Genomic DNA, 26,879 nt, shown 5'->3' on the forward strand with positions numbered 1-26,879 from the left:
GATCGCGCCGGCTTCAGCTGCCCACACCTGATGAAATCATTCAGTTTTGCTTGAAATTGATTGAGGACACAGTAAGCGTTTTTTTCAGTAACGATTCTGTGAAGAATTGTTCAGATTGTTATGAGTATGGCCACAATAACAGTAAATTTCCATGATTTTGAAGATATCTTCTATTACTTCCTGTTGAGTCTAAGGGGCAGGAAGTGAAAGTAGTTCTCACCAATGGGACACAGGTGGCAAAAAAACTAACAAGGGTTTCAACCCTTCTCTATTTTATCTAAAACAAAAAAACAAACTTTTGACTTAAAGTTGGCACTAGAGGGGTAAAATTCAGCCAGATCAGCAGGGAATGGACACATTTTGATCCAGCTATGGCCTTTCCCATTTGACAGAAGTTGATGTAATGATCAACTTCTGTCAAACTTGGCTGGTGGAAAACGTTTGTCAATCAGCTTGCTGATCAGTGTATTTTGACAGAGGAAGAGTCCTGCTATCAGAATACTTTGACATAACAGGGAGGATGCCTCCATCAACCTCACATGTGTGGATGGTCCAGGAATCCATTCTTTTTATTTATTATTTATTTTATTTATTTATTTATTTTTTTTTTTTTATCAGCCAAAGAAATCCATGGCCAGCGCTTGGACATATACTTCAGGACAGGTCCAATATCTAATACCTTAAATGCCCCTTTACAGGGATTACTATGCTCCATTAATCAGAAGATGGCACATTTTAAACTGTTCTGTGTAGCCCTGTTACAGAGTGCTGATTGGACAAGAATCAGAGTCAATCATCACGTTTAAAGCTAAGGTGATAGGACTCTATTCAGTCAGCTGGGAAGTTGGTTAAGAGTTGTGCACTGGGGGGGGGGGGCATGTTTGGGATCTATCAATGTACCCCCAGGCAAATTGACACTCTTGGAAATATACTGCTAAAGCTGTCCATACACAAAAAGATTTCCCTTGTTTAGCCCAGTGAACTGCATGAGAGATTTACGTAGATTCCCCCATCTATGCTAAATAGCAAAAAAAATAAAAAAAACCCTGCTGGCTATTGTATTCTGACAGCTGGCACCCACAGTTTTCAGAATACCCAATCAATGTCTGCAGCTTATTGGATGCAGTCAATTTTCGGCTGACTTTTTTCCACCCGACTCCTTTGACTTGCCAATCAAAGTTTGTTGAGGGCCACCCGTGACTCAAATGTTGGCCAATTTATAGCAACTGGAAAAAATATGAGCAAGCTTAAAAAGCGTAACATGTCAAAGGTTCTGTTATGGGGAAAAGTCAATTTTGAGTCAGCCCAAGAACCAATTGCTTATGAAGAGGTGTTTATCTACATAATAAATAATCTCCAAGTAAAGTTCAGTCCTTTTATTAGTTTATATTATGATTCCTATCTCAGCAGTGCCATAATAAAGTACATGTATCTGAGTAGAAGGGGATGTGATTGAGTATGATTTCTATGTACATGAATCAGCCTGTAAAAGTACACAGAGGGAAGATCAGAGGGATCCTTAAGTTGATATGGGGTAAGGATTCAGCTAACTATCAAACATAAAGAACTAGCTAATCAGTAAGAACTGCCTCCAGAAAAAAGAAATGTATTCTCCCCATGAGAAAGTGTATCTGGAGCATGGAAAACGATGACTTAGCTGTGAAGGAAACTTAGCCTGGAGCCTTCATCGAAAAGTTAAAGACCTTGTATATCGCGCCAAAGGGAAAGAGGCACTAAGAGAAGCCTGTTCGCTGGAACTTCCCAGATGCAAGTATGAGTAAAAATACTTGGGAATACTTTCCACATGTTACATATAAAGTATACATATGTATACATATACAACAACATATATACAGTATATGGAAACTAATATCCCCTGTGCTCAGGCTATAAAACAATTAACAAATAAAGTTACCAACACAATTTGTTGATAACAGATTTCAATAAATGGTTAAAATCAATGTGCAGTGCTACTAAAGAAACGAAACAATCAAAGTGAAAAATTCACCTGGTTACCATTACCTGCCTTTTTAGTCCAGCCTACAGCCAGCCCCTTTTGGCTATTTAAACAGCTGTACTCATTCCTCCTGTGCCCTCGCATGATCAACATCTCCAGTGTGTTCCCTTGTATGACTTTGCCAGGCTGACTTCTCTTCTGATTCCTGCTCCTGATTTTTGGCTTCTGACAATGCTGACTTCTGTTTCCCTGATCCTGGCTTGTCTGATTACCCACTCTTGCTTCCAAACCCTGGCTTCTGTTTTTGACTACAGTCCTGAACTTTTGTTATTTTTTGCTATTACTTTAAAGGTGTGATTTTAACTGCCTTTTGTGTCTCTGCCTGGTATGGTTCCTGAAAGGGGATTATTTGTTCATTGGTTTACTGAGTATATATTACGTTTTCAACTCTAGTGAGCACTGTACTTTGTTTTTCTTTGTTTGGTTTATTTATTTGTGTTAGAATTGCACACAAAGTGCTGGTACAGCTCACACTTTTGAATTCATATACACTTTATTGCCAAAAGTATTAGAACGCCTGCCTTTACGCACACCTGAACTTTAATGGTATCCCAGTCTTAGTCCCTAGGGTTCATTATTGAGTTGGCCGACCCTTTGCAGCTATAACAGCTTCAACTCTTCTGGGAAGGCTGTCTATGAGAACGTTTAACCATTCTTCCAAAAACACATTTATGAGGTCAGGCACTGATGTTGGAGAGAAGGCCTGGCTCGCAGATTCGGCTCTAATTCATCCCAAAGGTGCTCTATCAGGTTAAGGTCAGGACTGTGTGCAGGCCAGTCAAGTTCCTCCACCCCAAACTCACTCATCCATGTCTTTATGAACCTTGCTTTGTGTACTGGTCTAAATCATTTGATGGAGGGGGGGTTATGGTGTGGGGTTATTTTTCAGGGGTTGGGCTTGGCCCCTTAGCTCTAGTGAAGGGAACTCTTAAAGCGTCAGCATACCAAGACATTTTGGACAAATTCATGCTCCCAACTTTGTGGGAACAGTTTGGAGATTGCCCCTTTCTGTTCCAACATGACTGCATGCCAGTGCACAAAGCAAGGTCCATAAAGACATGGATGAGTGAGCTTGGAGTGGAGGAACTTGACTGGCCTGCACAGAGTCCTGACTCAATAGAACACCTTTGGGATGAATTAGAGGGGAGACTGCAAGCCAGGCCTTCTCACCAACATCAGCGTCTGACCTCACAAATGCATTTCTTGAAGAATGGTCAAACATTCCTATAGACACTCTCCTAAACCTTGTGGACAGCCTTCCCAGAAGAGTAGAAGCTATTATAGCTGCAAAGGTTGGGCCAACTCAATATTGAACCCTACGGACTAAGACTGGGATGCCATTAAAGTTCATGTGTGTGTAAAGGCAGACCCTCCAATACTTTGGGTAATATAGTGTATTTTAGCTGTTTAGTGTAGGAAGAAATGTTTTACATTATCACAATACAGTATATAAAACTATGAGACACTGATATTATAATATACAGTGCATTTCAAATTGGAGAACTGCTGCAGGTATCACATAACATGGGAAATAAAAACTTCCTGTCTTGTTGAAGAAGATGAGAAAATACCATGGATAACAGTTTGTATATATATGCAGTAGTTTCAGTTGTTTATTTATTGTAATTTCCTTAACTTTGAAGTGTTTTAAAAACAAATCAGCAGATAAGACAAGTGTAAAGATTTCTTAACATCTGGAATTATGTGAACATGTGAAGACTCAGCTGTAAGAATGTTTATTCTTATTTTAAAATGGGTGTACATAAAATGTATCCACATATTGCTGCAGAAAAAACAATAAAACTATTATTTGTACTGACCTAGGGGTATATTTAAAGGGTTACTCCACTTTTGTGGGGAAAACCATAGAAAAAAAAAAAAAAATTAATAATAGCATATACAGTTGCTACACAAGTCATAGTGCAATTGAATGTTATCAAAAACTACATTTCATTTTCTGTCTGCGAGGCTGTAATTTTCTGAAAAATGCAATGCAGTATGGCATAATGGCACCTGGAGGCATTCTGTTCACAGATGGTCTACAGAACACCACCCAGATATGTAGCTTCCTTCTTGTGTGATTGACTTACTGATTTTCCCAGAAGTCTGAACCAAGGTACAAATCAGGTTTTTGGTATCCCCTGCAACAAAAAAATGTCATTTTTGGTGAGATACTCCCAACTTGAAATCCTGTCTAGAGGGGATGCAGACCCTGACAAAGAGGGAAATTATCACACATTCCCAGAAGCCTACATAGCTGAACAAAATCATGTTTTTAGTATTTCAATTTGTGAAAAATCAAAACACTCAGAACAGATTTCTACATTGGTGGGGTGGGTAGGGCACAGGATGGCCATGCACAGAACAATTTTCCAACAATTTCAACCATTTTCAAACGGCTCATAAAAAGTGATCACCAAAATATTGATTAAATGGGTGAAGGCATTTCACCAGCAACCATGTGTACATTTGTAACTAACTGGTTACATTGGTAGCACTTCTGGATCCTTCTAGATAGACCATCATCTAAAACTTGTTAAAAGTGGTTGAAAGTTCTAGAAAATTTCCCGTGTGTATGACCAGTACCTGGGTCTTCCCTGCTGTCTGTGAGCTATACCTCCAAGTCAAGGGATGGCTATGACAGAATGCAAAGTTGGCCAAGCTGCTCATTGCTATAACTGATTGGTTTAGGAGAATTGGTCTTGCTGGATTTACAGACAGCAGGAAAATAATGGAGGGATCTTAGTCATTCCTTTGCTTCAACTAACACAAATAAATCTGAGTTTAGGTACAAAAGCTGTTAAAGGAAACCCATGAAAACACATGGAGGCTGACATTACTTTCCTCTTCTGAAAATGCTAGTTGCCTGGCTGTAGTTCCAACTTTCTGGATTATATATGTTAAGTCACTAACCTGCAACAAGAATTAATACTTTTGAAAAATGTTTGATGTTCCTGTTCTGATACTTGTTCTGGGTCAGTGGTTGAAACTAGGCCACTGCCATTCTCTCAAGAAGGTCATCAATGTGTTTCTTTAACCACTTAAGCCCCGGAAGATTTTACCCCCTTCCTGACCAGCCCCTATTTTGCTATTCGGCACTGCGTGACTTTAACGGACAATTGCGCGGTCGTGCGATGCTGTACTTAAACAAAACTGACGTCCTTTTTTCCCACAAACAGAGCTTTCTTTTGGTGGTATTTGATCACCTGTGCGATTTTTACTTTTTGCGCTATAAACAAAAAAAGAGCATAAATTTTGAAAAAATAACAATATTTTTCACATTTTGTTTATATGAAACCCCCCCCAAAAAAATGTAAAAATCAACATTTTTTAACATTTTAGGCCAATTTGTTTTCTGCTACATATGTTTTGTTAAAAAAAATTGCATCGGGTCCGCCGGTCACACGCGCAGAGATGTTAGGGAGCGAGCGGGGGCGGGAGCGTGCCCCCGGCGGCGCGTTTGCCCCCTAGAGGCTCACAGGCGAGCGACGTAGTAATATGTCACTTTGCCTGTGAGGGGCTGACCGCCGCCGTAAATAGTCATGCGGCGGTTGGCAAGTGGTTAATGATAGATTTGCTTTAAAGCTGTACTCCAGGCAAATAAATAAATACACAAAAAATACATATAAGGGACCTGTTTTATCTGCCAAATTACTTTTTTATTTCTTTCTATACAGTTCTGAGATTTCCACAACTTTTCCACACAGCACAGGCCTGTTTGGCAGGAAAGGAGATTTGATTTTTCTCTACTGCAGTTCAGTACTACTTAAAATTTTTCTCTGCACCCCATACCCTGTGACTGGCCAGTGAAAGGATAGAGTGATGAAGTCATCTATTTTATTGGCTCCCTGTGCTGCTTTTCACTACCCCAGTCTGAGCTCTACTGTATAATGGATTGCAGGAGGCTGCTACCAGGTCGAATTCAGTTACTTACACTATTTGCATTTAAAAAAACATTAAAGACTGTATAAATAAATGCAGAACTGTATTAATTTGTATCTTTTTTCTCGTTTATATATGCAAATTGGTGCTCCACAAAGTCAGCGTCGCACCGATTCGGACGGTACAATTGCCGGCTGCGATCTGTCCTGCGATTTGACCTGTAAAATTACATGTCAAACCATGCCGATGTGAACAGAGCTGAATCACATTTGTTTTATAGGAGCTTTCAACCTTGCAGCAAGGGAAGCATATGGAGCAATACTGGGTTTGAAATGAGTGTGACTGTTATGGAAACATCTTACTCTGTTGATATGAACTGTATGCAAACTAAAGCATTCACAATTTCACAAACCTCAATATCATTATATTAAACAGTGTTTTGTTATGCCAACAAGTTAAATCTGAAGTACTTTAAAACAGAGCAATTACATTGTCTCCATCAAATGTTTTACAGTAAAAGGAAAGGATTAAATATTTGCCAGACCTATTGTTTGAATGTATTATTATAAACAGTTCTAAGTTGGACAGAACGGAGACTTACGTACTTAGGGGCAAATGTAAAAACAGAAGGCAGATTTTATTTGAATTGTCAGCAATTTTCTCAGCTCTTTAAAAATTTATGAGAAGTGGAATGAAGAATAATGTCAATGATGAATGTGATCAGAAAAGCAGTGTATAAAGAGCAAATAAATAATTATTCATTATTAGACATGTACTATTCATTTCACTATGAATCGAAATTCAGACTAAATTTGCATGATTCAGAGATTCGGATACACCCCATTTCCAATAGGAACAGATTTCAACAAATCGAAAATAAGTTATAACGAAAACAACAAATTTATTCATATTCATTAATTTCATTCAGATGATGAGATGCGATAGTTTGGGCCTTTTGGTTGATGCATTCAAAACAATGTAGCACCCTCTAGTGTGTGCTAGAAATAGAATTGGGAAAAAAACACAATACGCTTTAGGGGGGGGAACCTTTGGGGGAATCAAAAATGGAGAAAAACCTGGGAGTCTTGGTAGAGGATAGACTTGGCAAAAGTATGCAATGTCAAGCTGCAGCTTCCAAGGCAGGCAGGATATTGGCATGCATAAGGAAGGGGATGTATTCTGGAGATAAAACTATAATCCTACCACTTTATAAAATTCTGGTCTGACCACATCTGGACTATTCTGTCCAGTTCTGGTCGCCAGTCCTCAGAAGGGATGTGTTGGAGCTGGAGAGAGTCCAGAGAAGGGCAACTAAAGTAATTAAGGGATTGGAGGACCTTAATTATGAAGAGCGTTTACAAGCGCTTGATTTATTCTCCCTGGAGAAGAGACGCCTGAGAGGGGACATGATAGCAATTTACAAATACCTAAATGGTGATCTCAGCATAGAAAAAAAGCTATTCAGTTTCAAGGATTGCATGAGGACACAAGGTCATACAATGCGATTAGAGGGGAAGCGTTTTGACCTCAGGCTACGCAGGGGGTTCTTTACTGTTAGGGCTACAAGATTGTGGAATTCTCTACCACAAAAGGTAGTTACTGTGGGAAGTATGGCTACTTTCAAAAGACTCTTGGATGTATATCTCAAGGATCAGAACATTAAGGGGTATGAGAGATGATTACGACCACACACACCTAAACAGGTTGAACTGGATGGACTATTGTCTTTTTTCAACCTCCAGTACTATGTAACTATGTAACATATTGCTGGCCAGGAATAACCTGAGTCATGGAATTGGGTCAGGGTTATTAGAGGCAAGAGCTGGATCACTCATCTTGGCAGACCTCTCTGGTACCTCCTGGGCGTGATTCTAACTGTGATTGGCTGTCTGTTGAGCTGTAGTTACACTGATCAATGGTCCTACATAGTAGAACCGTATAATCGGTGTCTCTACACAGGGGAGAATGACAGGCAGCTTGTTTACACAAGCTGCCTAACTTTCTCCCTCTCCCCCGCCGATCGCAGAGTGAGCGGCGGACATCGGGTCCGCCGGTCACACGCGCGGGGTGGTCCGTGGCCGCGCGGGAGCGCGCTGCCGGCGGCGCGCGCTCGCTCCCCAGAGCCTCACAGGCTAGTGACGTTTATTTACATCACTTTGCCTGTGACGGGCTGACCGCCGCAGTGAATCTACTTGCGGCGGTCGGCAAGTGGTTAACTATGTATGACTATATAATAAAAATATAATGGAAAATAATTACATTTATTATATATCTTTTCTTCACTGTTTAAATGCAATATGTGATAACATTTCCAAGCGATCATTACTTACATTCGTGGACACATTCCAAAACCATGGGCATTAATATGGAGTCCCCCCCCCCCCCCTTCTTATGCAGTTAAAAAATTCCACTCTTCTGGGAAGGCTTTCTACAAGATTTTGGAGTCTGTCTGAGGGAATCTGTGCATATTTAGCCAAAAGGGCATTTGTGATTTCAGGTACAAATGTTGGATAAAAAGACCCCCGTAAGCTGGTAGGGTAATAAGCCTATGGGATTATTACACATGTTTATATACCAGATGTAAGTCAAAAATCCTGGGATCACAAATATCTTTACAGCTATCTAACAAACCATAGTGGGATTGTGGCTAACCCCTACTCTGAGCTTTTATAAAGGTAAAAGAGAGATATGGTGACAACGTCCAATTTAATTTTACAACATCCTCATTGTAATAGCATCACAAACAATAGGTTTTTTTGATCCGATATAAGTTTACTTGTAAAATCTACTTTTACTGTAGACCTGTTTTCCCCTCTCTCCCCACCCCATCTCCCATAACTAACCTTTTCATTCCTTTTATTTATTTTCTATTTACCTGCTCTATCTAGCATACCCTTATAACTACAAATCTAACTCTAACACTGCAAAACATGCCAACTTAAAGCAATTGTAAAGTCTTGTTTTTTTTTTTTTTTCTATTAAAATAACAAACATGTCGTACTTACCTCCTCTGTGCAGTTGGTTTTGCACAGAGCAGCCCGAATCCTCCTCTTCTCGGGTCCTTGGCTGGAGCCCCTGGCCCCTTCCTCCTGCTGAGTCCCGAGCAAGCAGCTTGCTATGGGGGCACCCGAGCCGAGGCACAGCTCTGTGTATCCATTCAGACACAAAGCCGTGGTTTGGCCCTGCCCCTCTTTCTCCTCATTGGCTAACTGAGTTTGATTGACAGCAGCAGGAGCCAATGGCGCCGCTGCTGTGTTTCAGCCAATCAGGAGGGAGAGTCCCAGACGGCCGAGACATTCGTGGGCATTGCTTGATTGAGAGGGGCTCAGGTAAGTATTAGGGGGGCTGCTGCACACAGAAGGCATTTAATCCTATTGCATAGAATGCATTAAGATAAAAAAAAAAAAACTTAGGTAATATCACTAGGTATTTTGTCTTGTGGCTAAGCTCAATCTTTTTGACCACCTTGCATCATATACAACCCACAGATATTTCACAACATTGACTTGTTTTAAACTTGCTGGGACCAAAATGTAAACATTGTTTTAAGTATTTATTGTATTGTTACCTGTGCATGTGACCATTCTGTATCCCACCTATTTTTTTTTTTTTATTAAAAAAAATTCCTAGTGCACACCAAGTTGCATTCCAAAACATCCAAAATGTTATCAACAAGGCTCTGTGCAGTCAACACCTGAACTCAATATTTGGAGGGTTGCCCTTGTTTGCCCATATGGTAATGCAGGCCAGGCCATACATGGGTTAAATTCCAAACAAATTTTCTTTCACAAATCTGAAATTTTGTGCGTTTTCTGATCAGATGGTGCCACCATTGATTTTGAAATTTGAACAACCAAGCTTTCAATGTCACCTCATGTTGCTATAGAAAATAATTTTCATAGTCAGGAATCTTTTCTTTCTGGGAATTTTATTTTCTTGCACTCATGCTCATTTGTTTTTTGATTATATTTCTCAAACAATTCTCCCATTGATTAGAAATATATTTGTTTTAAATTCCAACATGCCCGATCACTCAAATTCGATGGCTGCATGAAAATGGGCCATCACTGCAGCCCACTGATGGTGCGAAATTCGAATGAAAATTCTTAGTTACTATTTTTGTAAGAAAATTCTGACATTAGGCCTGTGTGTATGTCAGTCTGCCCTGCAGAAGCCCGCCATTTGGCCAGCTTCTGTCAGAAGTGCTTGCTGGAAAAACAACAGCCGATCGACTCCTGATCAGCGCTCTCAGCCAATGGCAGAGAGCGCTGATTAGAGTGTTCTGGTGGGAGGGCTGTCCCCCTGTCAGAACACAATAGCTCAACTGGGGAGATCGCTATACTAACTTTGCATAGTTAGTATAGCAGCTCGGACCCCGGAGCTGACAGTTTTTATTTTTGTTCAATCCGCTGGGTTGAATAGAAAAAAAAGCAATAGTGTGTACCAGGCTTTATATATACAGTATACGGTATATATATATATATATATATATATATATATATATATATATATATATACAACTATAATCCGCAGAACAAATCCAAAGTTAAAATAGGTAACAGTGACTCACATCAATATACCGCCAAACTCCGGATGGTGGCTGGACCTTAGATAAGGTGCAATTGAAGCAAATAGTCCATAAGGTGCATGATAAACATAGGGCAGATAACACTTGCATAAGGTGCCGCCACACTGGACTCAGAATGGCGGCGGAACCTCAGGCATATAATCAAGCTCAATGGCCGTTTCATGCCACTCGCATCATCAGGAGCATTCCTGATCTGTCTGCAGGCAAACATTAGGGAGAGCTTCTAGTCCTCTGCTGCCAGATACAGTCTTCTGAATACAGAGGAAAACACAGAAAATACATAATTAATACCAGCCAAAGAGCTTTGAGAAAGGAGCCGTGGGCGGCTCTGAAATGCGTTAGCCATGATTAAACCTCCCCCAGTGCTGACGTCACGTTCGACTAGGAACTCGGCGGCTTGTGTTTTTTGTTCTGTGGCGTTTCGGGCTGAAAGCACCCTGCTTCATCTTGTACCTGCTCGGCTACATCTGGCTTTATGCGCCCTCCGGGTCACACAGCCGTACTGACCCCTGGAAAGGTCTGACATGCGCTCTATTTTTTTAATTCTTGTAAGTTACCAATTGTCTTAATAAATTCAACAACTTTTAAACATATTGAACTTAGAGTGGTCCTTTGTATTTTGTCTCTCATGCTGCCTAGAGTTTCCTTCTTCTCCTGCTGTAAGCTGACTTCTATCTGTGTTTACATCTTCTGCAGTCAGCCTGCTGTCCATGCTACACTTTTATCGCCTAGGCTGTCGCTTTGGATCCTGTGTCTCATCCACCCATGCGCCATCTACTATTCATTGATTTTAACCTGGGGGGTCTAACTAGGATAGGAAGGAGTCAGTGCCCTGGTACCTGAGAGGGACTGTGCCTATTGCTAGTCAAACGGTTCCCAGATGGAACTAATGCTAATGTGTTAGTTAGTCAGATTTGCAGGAGTTGTTCTGTTTTGTCTATCACAGGTACACAACAGAGCGATGAGTCCTTAGGGCGGCGGCAGTATTAAAGATCTCTATGGGAATGTTATAGTCAGAGATTCTGCAGGTGAGAAGGTTGCCTCTAAGGAGAGGGCAGTCTCACTTTAAATATGTAGAATGCTCAAGTTACTATGTACTTACCCTTTTCCTCTACAGGCTTGCAGAGGACCTTCGGCATTGTAGAGGCTATCCACTGTCCATCATTGTATATATGTACAAATTTCTTTTGTAGTCTAGTTAGGCTCCATGTACACGGGACGCTGGAAATGGCCGTTTAGGAGCAGTTTGGCGTTTTTTTTCAGAAGCCCCTGAACGCAGCTCCATGTTATCTTATCTGTCCATGTACACATGGTCGTTTACAGTCATTTGCAGGCAGTTGCGTTCAGGGATGTTTTTTATAACGCAATTATTTGCGTTCGAACGTGTGTTTCCCGGCGTTTCAAACGCAAAAACGCGACCGAACGCGTCCGAACGCGACCGAACGCAATGACCCGTGTTTAGCGTTCGCATTTTTCCATTTTAAAGGGGAATCATTTTTTTACCTCTAGGAACGGTTCTAAATGCAAACGCCCGCTAAACGCCCGCTAAACGCGGGTACAAACGCGACCGAACGGACGTTTCAAACGTCCTAAAAATTCCAGCATTCAAAGGGACTTTTAACAACGTCCCGTGTACATGGAGCCTTAGATTGAATGTCTAACCTTCACCTGTCTGACAGATTTTTGTTTGGCGGGGGCTGCATTGGTTTAAATGCACCTGGTACCTTTCTATGTGTAAATATTGTACAGCAGATATATATATATTTTTTCAGTTAATTTATTGTATTCACTGGCCACATATGGGGTATGTCCCATGGCCCTGTACATATGTTATTTCCCTTTTCCCCCTTTCCAAGTTTGTGGGATACTCCATGTACATTTTTGTATAGGTGTTTTTGTATACACCTACCTAGGTGGATATAGCACCCTCCTAGGTAGGTGTTAGAGAAAGAGTATACAGTAAAACCTTGGATTGCGAGCATAATTCGTTCCGGAACCATGCTTGTAATCCAAAGCACTCTTATATCAAAGCGAATTTCCCCATAAGAAATAATGGAAACTCAGATGATTTGTTCCACAACCATTTATTCATAAGTCCTTCAGTTTATAGCCCATATAAAAAGATTATAGCATTGCGATAGGTTGCATACAATGTCCATCCACAAATAGCCACTTCCATAAGGGGATTAGAAGCAAAATCCAGCAGGCGCTACAGAGTACAAAAGAGAAGAGAGGCGCCTCTAAGTGTAGCAATATCTAAGTAATAACTAAGTGTAGTTACATTTAATGAAGGTACAACATTTAGCAACTCACATGGTTGATGAATAAAACAGGCACATCTAAGTATGCAGGCATCCGGGGTAAAGCTGTCCACATAGACTATCTTCTGCACCACCAGCTGCCAGTCTGTAATCCTGTCCGGGAAAACCACCCTGCAGTAAAGCGATCTGAAAGCGAGGGGCAGCATGGAAGGGATGGTAATAGATGGTGATAGATGGTGGTGAGGATGGTGGTGAGGATGGTGGTGAGGAGGATGGTCTATGTGGACAGCTTTACCCCGGGTGCCTGCATCCTTAGATGTGCCTGTTCCAATCATCATCCATGTGAGTTGCTAAATGTTGTACCTTCATTAAATTTAACCATATTGCTACACTTAGAGGCGCCTCTCTTCTCTTTTATACTTAGCTGTGACTTAAGGCTACTTGTATATCAAGACATCGCTTGTATATCAAGTCAAAATTTATTTGAAAATTTTGCTTGTCTTGCAAAGCGCTCTTAAACCAAGTTACTCTCAAACCAAGGTTTTACTGTAGTTTTGAATCCTTTATGCTTACCAGAGGGAATTTCAGATAAATCTATATTGTTCTTTGCCTACCAGAGAGCAGGATCTGCTCACAACAGGGGAGGATTGGGCCAGGGGGCAGGCGGTCAAATGCCCCCTGGGCCGCTCTGATGCCCCGTAAAAAGGCTGCACCCCTTCTGCCACAGACATGCCTAAAGGATTCTTGGTGAAGAGAAGTAAAAAGTCCCTGCTGCTGACCTACTGAGTGTGGGTTGAAGACAAGGACAAAACGCAGGCCCCCCCGCATGGATGATGTAAACTGTGTCTGAGCAGGAGCCGGTTCCATGCCCCACTGGAGACTCCTCTGCCCCGGCCAGCCCCAACTAAGCTGTCCCAGATCCCCCCAACCTCCCCAGGTTGGCCAGGTTGGGTACCCAGATTCAGCCGGTAAGTAGAGAGTATCTGAAGCAGGGCTTCAGCTTGGAATAGGGGTCAGGAGGAGGATTGGGAGAGTGGGAGGGGGAGTGAGGGAAAGTGGGAGGGTGCATCATGGGCCTCTGGTTTGTACTTGCCCCCTGGGCCGAAAGTTGCCAGTCTGCCCCTGGCTTGCGAGGTCTGCTCAATGTGCTTAGGTGCAACTCAGTCTGTCTGAAGAATGTTTCACACTGGTCCAATAAGGAGGCATATTGGACAGTGGGAGTAAACCTGGCAAATTATTGCACAGGCATTTGGTATGGCCCTGGTGATTTGGCAGAGGAGAATGCCTTGGTGTACGCTGGGATAATGTATAAATGACAGGAGCACATGTGCTCGGGGTCTTTCAGCTGGAGAGCGGAGTCCCGGAGGGAGGTGGCTGTCTCATCCTCTGTAGATGTGCCATGCTGCCTCAGGTGGTCAACCTGAGGGCCTAAAGAGTTAGAGAGGAACTGAACCCAGAGGTCCTGTAAATCTCACTGGAAGGGGAGACACTGGAGGATCTGATTCTGCAATACAGTGAGTACAGATCTGTGTCAAGGGCCTGACCTGAAGGGGTCCACCCCTGCAGCTAGAAGAGTCAGTGAATGAGTGTCAGTAAAGGGGGTGCCAGTGAGTATCCTGAAGAAAATGTAGATGTCAGGGTGCTAGGAAACCAGACCACACAGTGCTGCAGGTAAAATAAAGCAGTTTATTGGAGCAAACAACAATAAATACAGCAAGAGTGAGGAGAAAGATCAGGAACAAGCCGGGGTAAGTCCAGGAGTGGGTAGTCATCCAAGCCGGGGATGAGTCCAGAAGCTGGTAGTCATCCAAGCCGAGATCGAGTCCAGAGGCGGGTAGTCTGCCGATGCAGCGCCATCTGCTGATGCGGGGTCGAGAGCCAGGAGAGTAGTCAGCCAAGCCTGGTCATACATGGTGGAACACTGAAAACAGAAGGCTGCTAGCAGTGATGCACCTTGGAGTGCAAATATAAGGGCAAGAGCCACAACCCATCAGGTGATTGAAATAGTCAGGTATGCAGCATCATCACTAAGCGACACCCAAGCAGCAGGCAAGTGATGATGCAATCAGAGTTTATAAGAGGCAGCAGTCTGCACATGTCCAAGATGGCTTCCAACAGGAGGGCAAGGTAAGGCCTTGACAGTAGATTACCAAGTCCATACATGTGGCAGTATGATTTGAGCAGTGTGACTGCTTCCACAAGCAACCTGGTGAGGCCAAGTGAGAGTTGTCCTTTTCCAATGTACATAGTTCCAGTTAGAGTTTTCCACTATTCCCTTATCCCATCCAAGTTTCTCAATAAATACAAAAAAACCAACACCCCTGGACTGTTTATTGAGCAATGAGCCATTGGGAGTAAGGATGAACATGTGAACTGTACCCTAAGTGACTGTTTGCTGGTAAACAGAGGAGCCCCAACAACTCATCATACAGCAAGCCCTACGGGGACAGTGCTACATAAGGAGAATTGTTAATGATGTTGGTTTAATGACACTGTAATTACTCAAACAAATCTATATAAAAAAAAATGGGGGAAAAATTATTTGATCTTTTGAAGAAATTAATTCCAAACTATAACCTACCTTTTTAAAGATAAGATATTAGGCCCCTTCCACATGGGACAGACTTCGTTGAAGTCTGCTGCTCAGCAGGGAAGCTGTCTGCTGATCTCCGCTAAACAGGCAGATGACTGGTCAATGTCTGCTCCACTTATGCAGAGCAGACACAGACACAGCCCACTCTCCTCCATGGGCAGTCGGATGTAAACGGACAGATCCCCATCCGTCTATCTTTAGTGGATAGGATTGAATCAGATGTCAGTAGTTGTAAACGGACATGTTGACACCTGCCGTTCCATAGAGATGACTAGAGGGTTCAATTGGGTCCACCTTAAAAACTGACAGGTAGACTCCATTGGTCCTCTAGTCAGAAAGGGGCCCTTCTATATTTCACCATTCTATGTGTTTATAAATAAAAGAGCTGCTGCTGAAATATAATTATAATTTATAGTGCCTATTTTTGGCACATCATTTTAAATTTCGTGTATTTTCTCTCAGTAACTAATGAATGGTGTCAGATAACAATACAAAAGTATATATACGGTATATATAGTAATTGTGGATGGGTCAGACAGCAGACATTAAAAACTCATGCCCTCTTCTCAAAACACAGTAGGGAGAGTAGGGAGATATACCTTTTTAAACATTCTTGCATCCTAAATGGGTGAAGGTTAAAGAGACCTTACACAAACAGCGCAAAAATAGAGTGTTTCTGCCTGGCCCCCACCCTTGGATCCTATTATCCCAACCATACCAACAATCTCTTGAAAGCTATTCTTTCCATTCTCTGCAGCTGTCCACAATGCCCAGCACCGCCAGGTATGGAGGGGCAGATGATCATTAGGCCTAAGCACTGTCACATAACTTGGGGAGTGACATCATCGCTCCTCCAGATCACTAACACCAATCATTTCAGTGCTGGCTTCAGAAGAGGAATGAGTGGTGAGGAATCACTGGTAAGGTAAGTTATTGGTGCCCTTCATTGGCAAAGTGACACTGTCTATTTTGAAATTCAGCAGGGCATTAGAGATGTAGCTGTTGCAATTTCTATGCTTTCCTGATGAAAATGCTTGCTGTCTGGCTGTCATTCTTGCTTGATATATTTTGAGCCAGGCACCTGTAAAAATAAGGTCATGGGTTTTTACTTCACTCTGACTTTAGTGGCTGGATGCTTGTTAAGGGTCAGTGATTAAGTACTCAAGCCAGAATGAGCCAGACATCTGGGGTTTTCTGAAAACTTAAGCAATGGAATTCAAAGGACTTATCTGTATAAGTATAATGAGCATCAATCACACACACAGCTCAGATTGTTCTGTTCTCTCATGTTTATGAAAAAAACAAGTCACGATGAGCAAACAGGTTACTTGACCAGAAAAAGTCTCAAGAAAAAGACACATCTCTGCATGGGCCTAAAAGATGATTGTGTAAAGCCCAATTTGGGCCACATTTTCCAATTTGTTTTTCTAGACTGTAGAAAAGCAAAGACTTTCATAATCAGAATACAACAGAAAAGGGAAAAGGGGCCCTAATTAAACTATAGTTCTAATTCTGGTACAACATCCTAAACCAGTGGTGGTCAACTTTATTGAGAGGGACACAGGTGTGGACCCTGCCATCACAGAAGGGCGAAATGTTATATTTAGTGAAAATAAAGCAACAGGAAGCTATTAAAAACTGCAGATGTCCTGTAGTTGTTGAAGAGTGGACACATGCTTCAACAGAGAGTCATGGGCACATCACATGAAACTGCTAGAGATCACTGCTATTACAAATAGCAAAACTCCTTTACAAATCAATGTTTCCACATTTGTGCTCCTTACAGCCTCTTTAAAAATTACCAGTACCACATTTGAGATTTTTCAAACAGCGGGCGCACCAGCCTAGCGCATTATCCTCAGTAGGCTTTTATTAATAAATTATTAAAATGTCTACTTACAAACAAGCGATGTAAACCAGCATGACAACTCCGACTAACAATGTCCATAATATAGGAGTCCAATATCCTATCAAGGTGAACGGCTGACGCGTTTTGAGGCGATAACTCTTCCTCAGAGGCTCTTTTTGTAGACATTTTAATAATTTATTAATAAAAGCCTACTGAGGATAATGCGCTAGGCTGGTGCACCCTTTTTTTGTGTTTATGCCTACAGTGTTTTGTCGACCACCCCGGTCGTAGAGGGCAGCAAGGTTTAGCCATTGTGGATGCCAAGTGAGAGTCCCAGGAAAGATGCAGTCTGAGAATCAGATTCTGAGCGCAGGAGCCAGGTGCTAAGCATTGCATTTTTCATTTTTGGAATTATAAAAGAGCACTGGCTATCTAACACAGACAGCTGATTATCCACCAGGCTCATATGATTTTAAAATCAACTAATCACTTTTTTTTTTTTTTGTGTATACTGTTCTTTAAATGTAGCTGTCTCCGATCCAGAATTTCCATCACTGACATTTTTAGCTTTTTTGATTGAAAACAAAAATTTAGTTATGGAATAGAAGCATCGAAAACAGTCAGTCAATCTAGTCTCTTCTACTTGGACAAAATCTGTCTGCTTCCAAAGTATTCCTTTTCAAAACGTTTGAAGTCTGAATCTGAGAACACAGATTTCTGTTGCACTCTCTTTTTCTTCTTTACTTTCTGGTCTCTTGCTTTCCGTCCGCAGTGCTGATTCACAATCTCTTTGACAACTTTTTTGTTTGCAGCAGTGTGGGATCCAAGCATATATTTGAGGTTTTTTGCAAGATAGTCTTGTGATGCATGTTTTTTATACTCCTCTATTGCTGATTTAATAACTCTGCCTTTGGCCGCCGCTCTCTGATTTTGTGGCTGTCCCTGATGTTTCAGTTTTCGGAGCCGTTTCTTCATTCCCATTTTGTTGCTGCTTAAGGCTTCATTCTTCTTGTGCTTTTCTGGTTGCTTTTTGAAACCAATGGAATCCGAACACACCAGTGCCAGTTCTTTCTTCAGCAGTGACCGAGACATCTCCGCACTCTGCCAGATCTCCACATATCACACATGGGTGTTCAGAGCGGAAGTGACGTTGAAGCCAACTAATCACTTTTGATTAGCTGATGCCAACAGGGCCACCTATGGCCCAAATTTTGGCTGATTCAGCAGGCCAAAGAATATTTCTCTATCACTGCCCTGAATAAAACTCTAGCTAAAGAAAACACTGACTACTGTTTACAGGTTAAACTTCTGGGTTATGTAATTTCCTAATGCCAGTTTTTTAATGGACCCAGAGAAACTATCTGCCGGTCTACAGTGGCCTCGACCCATAGGTCCACGTCCGCTACAGCGTTTTCTTGGCTTTGCCAATTATTATCAGAAATGTATTTTCGTAACTTCTCTACTCTGGTCAAACCGCTGACTTATATGACCAGGAAGGACAGCAACACACAGAATTGGTCCCTGGATTCCATTAAAGCCTTTGAGTCTTTCAAGGCTGCCTTCATTTCAGCTCCTGTGCTGACACATCCTGATCTTACATTACCCTTCATTCTTGAGGTTGATGCATCTAAGACTGGAGTAGGCGCCCTTCTGTCTCAACGTCCTACCTCTAAGAGTGCTATGCATCCTTGTGGCTACTTTTTTAAGAAATGCAGAATGCAATTATGAGATTGGGGACAGAGAATGGCTAGCTATCATTTTAGCTCTTAAATAATGGAGGCATCTCCTCGAGGATACCACTGTGCCGGAGAATCTAATATTATTGTCCGAGGCGAAGTGCTTATCTCCCAGAAGGGCACGATGGGCTCTTTTTCTGTCAAGCTTCAATTACATAGTCTCATTCTTACCCAGGACTATGTAAGGGCTGATGCATTGCCCTGGCAGTTTTTCTCCTCCTCCAAGATGGAGTCATTTCCTACTGCTGTGATACCTCCAGATCGCATTCTATTTGTTGCACTAGTCTCACTTCACCTTTGGGTGACCGTATTCTTGCTGCTCAGATCCATTCTTCTCCTGAAAAAACTTGTGACCACTGCTTTGTCCCTGAGAATCTCTGCATTGCTTTGCTCCAGGCATACTATTCTCCCAAGGTCCCCCTGGGAGAAATCAGCTCATCTGGTCTATTTCTCAACAATTCTGATGGCCTAGTCTCCGTGCTGATGTCACCACCTTCGTAGCCTCTTGTTCCGTGTGTGCTCAGAGTAGGACACCGCGACACCTTCCAGTGAGTCTCCTACAACCCATATCCAATGGAGAGAGGCCTTGGACCCACTTGTCTGTGGATTTTATTGTAGAGTTATCTAACTCCCAGGGCGACACAGTTGTTCTTATGGTGGTTGACTGGTTCTCGAAGATGTCTTTTTATATTCCACTTAAGAAGTTGCCTACATCCAAAGAACTGACATCCATTTTCGCTTGGGAGATTTTCCAGTTACATGGGCTACCCAAGGTTATCATCTTGGACAGGGGTAGCCATTTTGTGGACAGGCCTTGCCGAGCCTTTTGTGCACAATTGGGAATTTAGCTTTCCTTCTCCTCAGTGTATCACCCACAGTCCAATGGGGCTGTCAGGGAATCCCTGTGAGAAGTCTGGTGCATAGATATGCGCAAGCGCAGGGTATTTCCAGAAGAATGGCTAACAGGCGCACGCATTCGCGCGAGAATTCGTGAATGTGCACCCGCACAAGCACAATTACTTTTGGCGCCAGACGGGCTATTTAAAGGGAGCTCATTCCCATTTCCTTTGCTGACTGATCTTCAGCTGTGCCCTGTGTCCTGATTGTTCCTGCATGCTTTCCCCATTGCTCACCTTGCGTGTTCTTGACCTGACCTTGGATTCTGCTTCTGCCTTTCTGTTTACCTTTGACCAAGCTCTGTCCCTGACTTTGGCTCTGCTCATGACTTGGTACCTTGCTGCCCGCCTGTTGATGACCCTGGCTATTCCTGAGACTCTGTTCCTGCCTCTGATCCTGGCTCTCGGTGCTACTCGAGTGCTTGCCCGGGTGTCTGCTGCATCTGACCCATACACTGCTATATGTTCTAGCTTCTGGAATCCTGACAAGCTGCCTATCCAGAACCATCAGCATAAGTGGAGTGTCCCTTTAGTCTGGACCTATCCTCCGAACATAACTGCTGTTCCTGCTTTTCTGGTTCCACAGCCTCCTCAGAGTCGCCTTCCCTGCTGTTCTGCAATCAACACCCACAGGCACTCGTGTCCCTCCTGTCCCTCGGCACCCTCTGTCTCATCATCAGTGGGGTGTGGGCGGGAGATTTAAGAGAGGCCGACCTCGTCAATTCAGTCTCCTTTCAGGTACGTGACAGGGGCCGCAGAACAAGCCAACAAAGCCTTGGAGCAGTCCCGACGTTGTTAAAAATTCCGATCACCATAACAACTGGTCAGACCTCTTACCTTGGGCGGAGTTTGCCCACAATAGTGTCCTCAATGTCGCTTCTGGATTGTTTCCATTTTTCTGGCGAATTATGGTTTGCAGCCATATATGTTGCCTGACACATTTGTTCCTCAAAGAATTCCTGCATTAGAGGAGCATCTCCGTGATCACCGTTTCACTTGGGTGCAGGTCCAAGAGTCCTTGTTATGTGGACGTGATAGGTACAGACTCTATGCTGACCATCGACACCTACCTGCGCCTTCCTCCCAGGTTGGGGAGAGGGTCTGGCTCACAAACTCTGACTCTGTGTTTTCTCACTGAAACTGGCACCGCAGTATATTTAGCCTTTCTATATTCTCCGTAGGGTCAACCCAGTGGCTTACGCATTAGAACTTCCTTCTAACATTCATATTTCGTATGTATTTCATGTTTCCTTATTAGAACCTTTGGTGTGCAACTGCTTCAACACCTCGGTACCACGTCCTCCCCGGGTCCAGATTGAGAACCGTGAGGAGTATGAGATAAAATCAATCATTGAGTCCCGTAGGTTCTGTGGGCGCATACAGTACCTTGTTCATTGGAGAGGTTATGGTCCAGAGGAATTCTCTTGGGTCTCATTCTCGGACATACATGCTCCTGTCCTCCTCTGTGCTTTCCATAGATGTTTTCCCCTCAAATCTGGTGCCCCTCCGAGCAGGAGGGGGAGGGGTTGTTGAGGAAGGGGTACTGCCAGGGCTGGGCTTGCAGCAGCTCTCTTTTCTGTGTCAGGGTGCTCAGCTGTCAGGTAATTGTCAGCACTCATTGTTTCCTCAGTGACTTACCTGGTTATCATTATCTGCTCATCAGTCCCACCTACAGCCAGCCCCTTCTGGCTATTTAAGCTGCCTGGTTAATTCCTTTCCTGCCTTTGCTTGATCAACATATCTGGAGTTCTCTGCTGTGTTCCTGTGAAAGACTTTGCCCAGGTGATGTCCCTTCTGGTTCCCGATCCTGTTTCTCTGCCTCCGACCATGCTGGTTTCCTGATCACTGGCTTGTCTGACTTCCTGTTTTGGCTGTTTTGACTATGTTCTGTACCATTTTGACCATTACAATAAAGGTGTGATTTTTACTACAATTTCTGTCTCAGTCTGATTCAAGGTTCCTGACAGTCATCCCTCCTAATATGTTTGATGGGAGAGACTCCAGAAGTAGGATGTATGGTAGACCACTTATTAACCACTTTAGCCCCAGCCCTATTTCGGACACTTTTTGTTCACAAGTTAAAACCAGTATTTTTTCCTAGAAAACTACTTAGAACCCCCAAACATTATATATATTTTTTTAGCAAAGACTCTGGAGAATAAAATGTCGGTCATTGCAAAATTTTTTGTCACGCGGTATTTGCGCAGCGGTCTTTAAAACGCCATTTTTTTGGAAAAAATTTGAAAAATCACATTTCACTGCATTTAAAAAATACTAAACAGTAAAGTTAGCCCATTTTTTTTGTATATTGTGAAAGATGATGTCACGCCGAGTAAATAGATACCAAACATGTTACGGTTTAAAATTGCGCCCCCCCGTGGGATGGCGACAAACTACGGTCAATAGAGATCTCAATCTGCGACGCTTTAAATTTATTTAACGGTTACCAGTTTAGAGTTAGAGTGTAGCTCTTTTTTTTTAATTATTGCCCACGCTCTGGCGATCGCGGCGATACCTCACATGTGTGGTTTGAACAGCGATTTCATTTGCGGCTCGACTTGCGTATACGTTTTTTTTTGTGCGCGAGCTAACGGTGACGGGGACGGCTACATTTTTTTTTTTTTTTTTCCTATTTATTTTTTCTTTTTTTTTAAACTTTATTACAGGTTTTTAAAAAAAAAAAAAATCTGATCACTTTTATTGCTGTCACAAGCAATGTAAACATCCCTGGTGACAGCAATATGTCGTGACAGGTACTCTTTATGGAGGGATCGAGGGTCTAAAAGACCCTAGACCCCTCCACTACACTTCCCTGTATGCAAAACGCCGAAAACGGCATTTTTGCATACAGCCGTTTTTCAAATCTGCCGCCTTTTGCAGCACAGTAACCCGGACGTGACGTCATGGACGCCGCCTCCGGGTTACGTCATCGGAGACCCGATCGATGCCGTTTCCGGCATTCATCGGGACTCCATCCAGCCGGCGGACGTGCCGGCTGGGTGCTCGGGGCTCCCGGTGGGACGGTAGCCCCGAGCAAAGCCGCGGAAGGCGGCGGGAGGGGGGGGACGTCCCCTCCCGCCCCCCCGGGTAACGATCGAGCGGCTCCCGAGCCGCATCGATCGTTACCGACGGAAAGCCGACCGTCGGCTTCAAACAACGGTACCGGGATGATGCCTCTAGCTAGAGGCATCATCCCGGTATAACCCCGCAAAGTCTGATGACGTAGAGGTTACGTGACTGGTAGTAAAGTGGTTAAGGTCATATATTTTATTAAGATGAAACCGTATATAAGAATGCATTGAAAGGAGCCCATTAACTATAATAATTTTTAGAAATATGCATTATATAATGGGGCTACCAGTTGAAGTTATGATTGATTGGTTAATTATAATTTACTAACTGCTGACATCATTCTGGAATTTCAAAATGTTTGTAATTACAAAATGCTGCTTTTTTCATACATTTTGTAGACATCTTGTATTAGCTGAGTGTGTATTCTTCCAGCTCTTCTATAATCTTTAATTTAACTTTAGTGGTTGACTTGATTGACCTCACCCCTTGATCGGCTGGCATATGGAGCCCCTCCTTCGTGGTCAATATACTGGAGAGCTGGATGTGGCTATTGCTGGGAATGCATATTGTACTTTGTATTGATTATTTGATTGCTGTTATGGTGGTAGGTTTTGGTAAATCACCTCACTCCCCACTTTTCCTAAAGAAGCAGGCACTGACCAAAAAAATAAGTTGAGGTTTGATATTCCAATACACATCTACTATGGAAACATGTACTATTAAATATATGTAAAACAACGTATTGGGATATCCGGGTTGTAAAAATGATGTATTTCTAATGTGTTTCTATAAAGAACAACATAGAGTATCTTATCTTGAAATTTTAAATAGAAAAATAAAAACTGTGATTTTTAAATATAGTAATGGATGATTTAGTACCATAAAAGTCCTGTAGCTTGTACTGAAGGATTGAGAGTCCTATTAAGGACTCTCAGTGACCCGGTTAGAGATATTTTCTTTACTTCCTCTTACTGTGACACTAGAAAAGAAAGTAGGGTAATTGTTGTAACTGGGACAAAACACAGCAATAAAAATCTGACTAAAGTTCTGAACATTCTTTACTTTGTCCAAAATATTTGTATTTCTTTCTCTGTTCACACTAAAAAGAAAACATCTGACGCTGTGACACCCTTTAACCGTTACTAAACCCAGGACCCTGCATTCACTATATCTGGTCTCCCACAGTACACAGAACATGGAAATGCAATTATTTTAGTAAATATAAACTGATAAATACCTTTTCTCATCAGCAGTATATAGCAGTCTTGTGACTTCTATCAGTGTCTGAATAAAGCTTGTAGGAGGAGTTTTCATTCTCCTCTGACTCTCTTTATGGACAGTGCTGATTGGCCCTGTGCTGATCACATGCACTCTCCCAAGAAAAAAATAAAAAAATCTCTAGCAATACACACCAAACTGAACATGTGCAGCTTGTCCCCGAGCTCTGTATTATCAGGAAATAATTAGGGGACAGTGGAAGAAGAGGAGGATCAGAGAGACAGGATCACACAGCCTTCATACACAATGCAGTGGATTAACCCCTTAGGTTCTGCAGTGAGTATAACAAGCAGGCTTTAGTGCATATACAGACTGATTTTACTGTTTAGTAACACTTTAACCACTTAAGCCCCGGAAGATTTTACCCCCTTCCTGACCAGGATTTTTTACTGCGTGACTTTAACGGACAATTGCGCGGTCGTGCGACGCTGTACCTAAACGAATTTCACGTCCTTTTTTTTCCCACAAACAGAGCTTTCTTTTGGTGGTATTTGATCACCTGTGCGATTTTTTGATCATGCGCTATAAACAAAAAAAGAGCGGAAATTTTGCAAAAATAACAATACTTTTCACTTTTTTTTTATATGAAATTCCCCCCAAAAAATTTAAAAATCAAAATTTTTTAACATTTTCGGCCAATTTGTTTTATGCTACATACGTTTGGTAAAAAAAATCGCAAAAAGCGTATTTTGATTGGTTTGCGCAAAAGTTAACGCGTTTACTAACAAAGGGAAAGATTTTTGTCATTTTTGGTGTTTTTTTTTTTTTTAACGAGTAATGGCGGCGATCTGCGATTTTTTTTGCGGGACTGCGACATTGCGGCAGACAGATCACACCCTTGACTGACATTTTTGACACTTTTGGGGGTACCAGTGACATTACTGCAGTAATCAGTGCTATACATATGCACTGTTACTGTAAAAATGACACTGGCAGGGAAGGGGTTAACTGTATTGGAGAAGGAGGGGTTAAGTGTGTCCTAGGGGCGTGTTTCTAACTGTGATGGGACATGTCTCCTATTGTAAAAGCAGAGATCAACGGTTCTACATAGTAGAACCGTCTGATCTCCATTTTTACACAGGGGAGAATGACAGGCGGCTTGTTTACATAAGCCGCCCGCCTTTCTCCCGCTCTACCGACGATCGTAGTGTGACCGGCGGACATCGGGTCCGCCGGTCACACGCGCAGACTCCTCTGTGAATGAGCCGGGGCGGGCGCGCGCCTCAGCCCGATATTGGCTCAAAAGCCGGTCACAGGCTAGCGACGTAGATCTACGTCACTCTGCCTGGCCGGGGCTGACTGCCGCAGTAAATATACTGTGCGCAGTCGGCAAGCGGTTAAGAGACAGGCAGCAATAAAATCATCTCCGAGATTTTATTCTTCCAACCCCTCCCCCTCTCCCCCCGCTATCTACTGTTTAAAAAATGCCCAGGGTAGGGCATTAACACAACAGAGTAGTTGTAACATAATGGAGCAGCCAAAAAATTATATCACAGTAGGAACATGTCTGTCCAAAAACCTTTAATGGTTGCACAAGACTTTTGTCCTTTCCTGTATACAGCTTTTTCAGTTCCTGTTTAATGTTTTAAACCTTGCCACAGAACTTCAGCAAGATTCAGATCAGACTTGACAAAACCAAACTATGGAATTTCTAATAATTGTTGATTGATTTCCATATTCTGAATCATTGTCATGTTGCATGACTTATCTTGTTTTGTGTTTTAGATCTCACATACTCCAACACTTTTCTGTAGGATTTTTTCTGGTTTTATTTCCTCTAAGCAACATTCATATATCTATATTATGGTAAACTCATGAACACAGATGTTATTAAGTGCAAGAGATGCCAGTGTTACCCTAGGGTTTACTATTACATGTAAAGTATGCTGCATGTGAAGCAGTGTTTACTTCAATCAATCAATCATGTACTGGACAGAATCCTTTTTCTTTCATTTCCGTTGCACATGATTGGGTATTCAAAGTAAATTGTACTGCATGTTTACTGAGTTAAGTGAACATTTACTTTGCAGAGTGTGTATTCTTTATTCCTTTAACAAATCAAACCTATTGCGTGTAATGCAGCATTCCAAGTAATAGATAACTAAGACCAAGAACACAAATTGTATATACTGCAGCTTACCAGTACTTACAGTATCTCACAAAAGTGAATACACCCCTCACATTTTTGTAAATATTTTATTATATCTTTTCATGTGACAACACTGAAGAAATGACACTTTGCTACAATGTAAAGTAGTGAGTGTACAGCTTGTATAACAGTGTAAATTTGCTGTCCCCTCAAAATAACTCAACACACAACCATTAATGTCTAAACTGCCAGCAACAAAAGTGAGTACACCCCTAAGTGGAAATGTCCAAATTGGTCCCAAAGTGTCAATATTTTGTGTGGCCACCAATTATTTTCCAGCACTGCCTTAACCCTTTTGGGCATAGAGTTCACCAGAGCTTCACAGGTTGCCACTGGAGTCCTCTTCCACTCCTCCATGACGACATCACTGAGCTGGTGGATGTTTTGCTCCTCCACCTTCCATTTGAGGGTGCCCCACAGATGCTCAATAGGGTTTAGGTCTGGAGACATGCTTGACCAGTCCATCACCTTTACCCTCAGCTTCTTTAGCAAGGCAGTAGACATCTTGGAGGTGTGTTTAGGGTCGTTATCATGTTGGAATACTGCCCTGCGGCCCAG

At 42.4% G+C, this 26,879-nt stretch overlaps 1 protein-coding gene across 1 annotated transcript; it reads right to left on the minus strand.

The window, feature by feature from the left end:
• Nucleotides 1–17,813: 17,813 nt before the first annotated feature.
• On the minus strand, nucleotides 17,814–18,309 carry LOC309551504 (active regulator of SIRT1-like). The gene has a single exon (XM_082252114.1). The coding sequence runs from the start codon at nucleotides 18,280–18,282 to the stop codon at nucleotides 17,830–17,832; it is 453 nt and encodes a 150-aa protein (XP_082108240.1). The 5' UTR covers nucleotides 18,283–18,309; the 3' UTR covers nucleotides 17,814–17,829.
• Nucleotides 18,310–26,879: the final 8,570 nt, after the last annotated feature.

Source organism: Pelophylax lessonae (genome assembly GCF_965119305.1).
Source record: "Pelophylax lessonae genome assembly, chromosome: 3".
Lineage (NCBI taxonomy): Eukaryota > Metazoa > Chordata > Amphibia > Anura > Ranidae > Pelophylax > Pelophylax lessonae.

What these genes read in the sequence shown, in the direction of transcription:
- LOC309551504 (XM_082252114.1), bottom strand. Translation starts at nt 18,282, where the DNA reads ATGTCTCGGTCACTGCTGAAGAAAGAACTGGCACTGGTGTGTTCGGAT.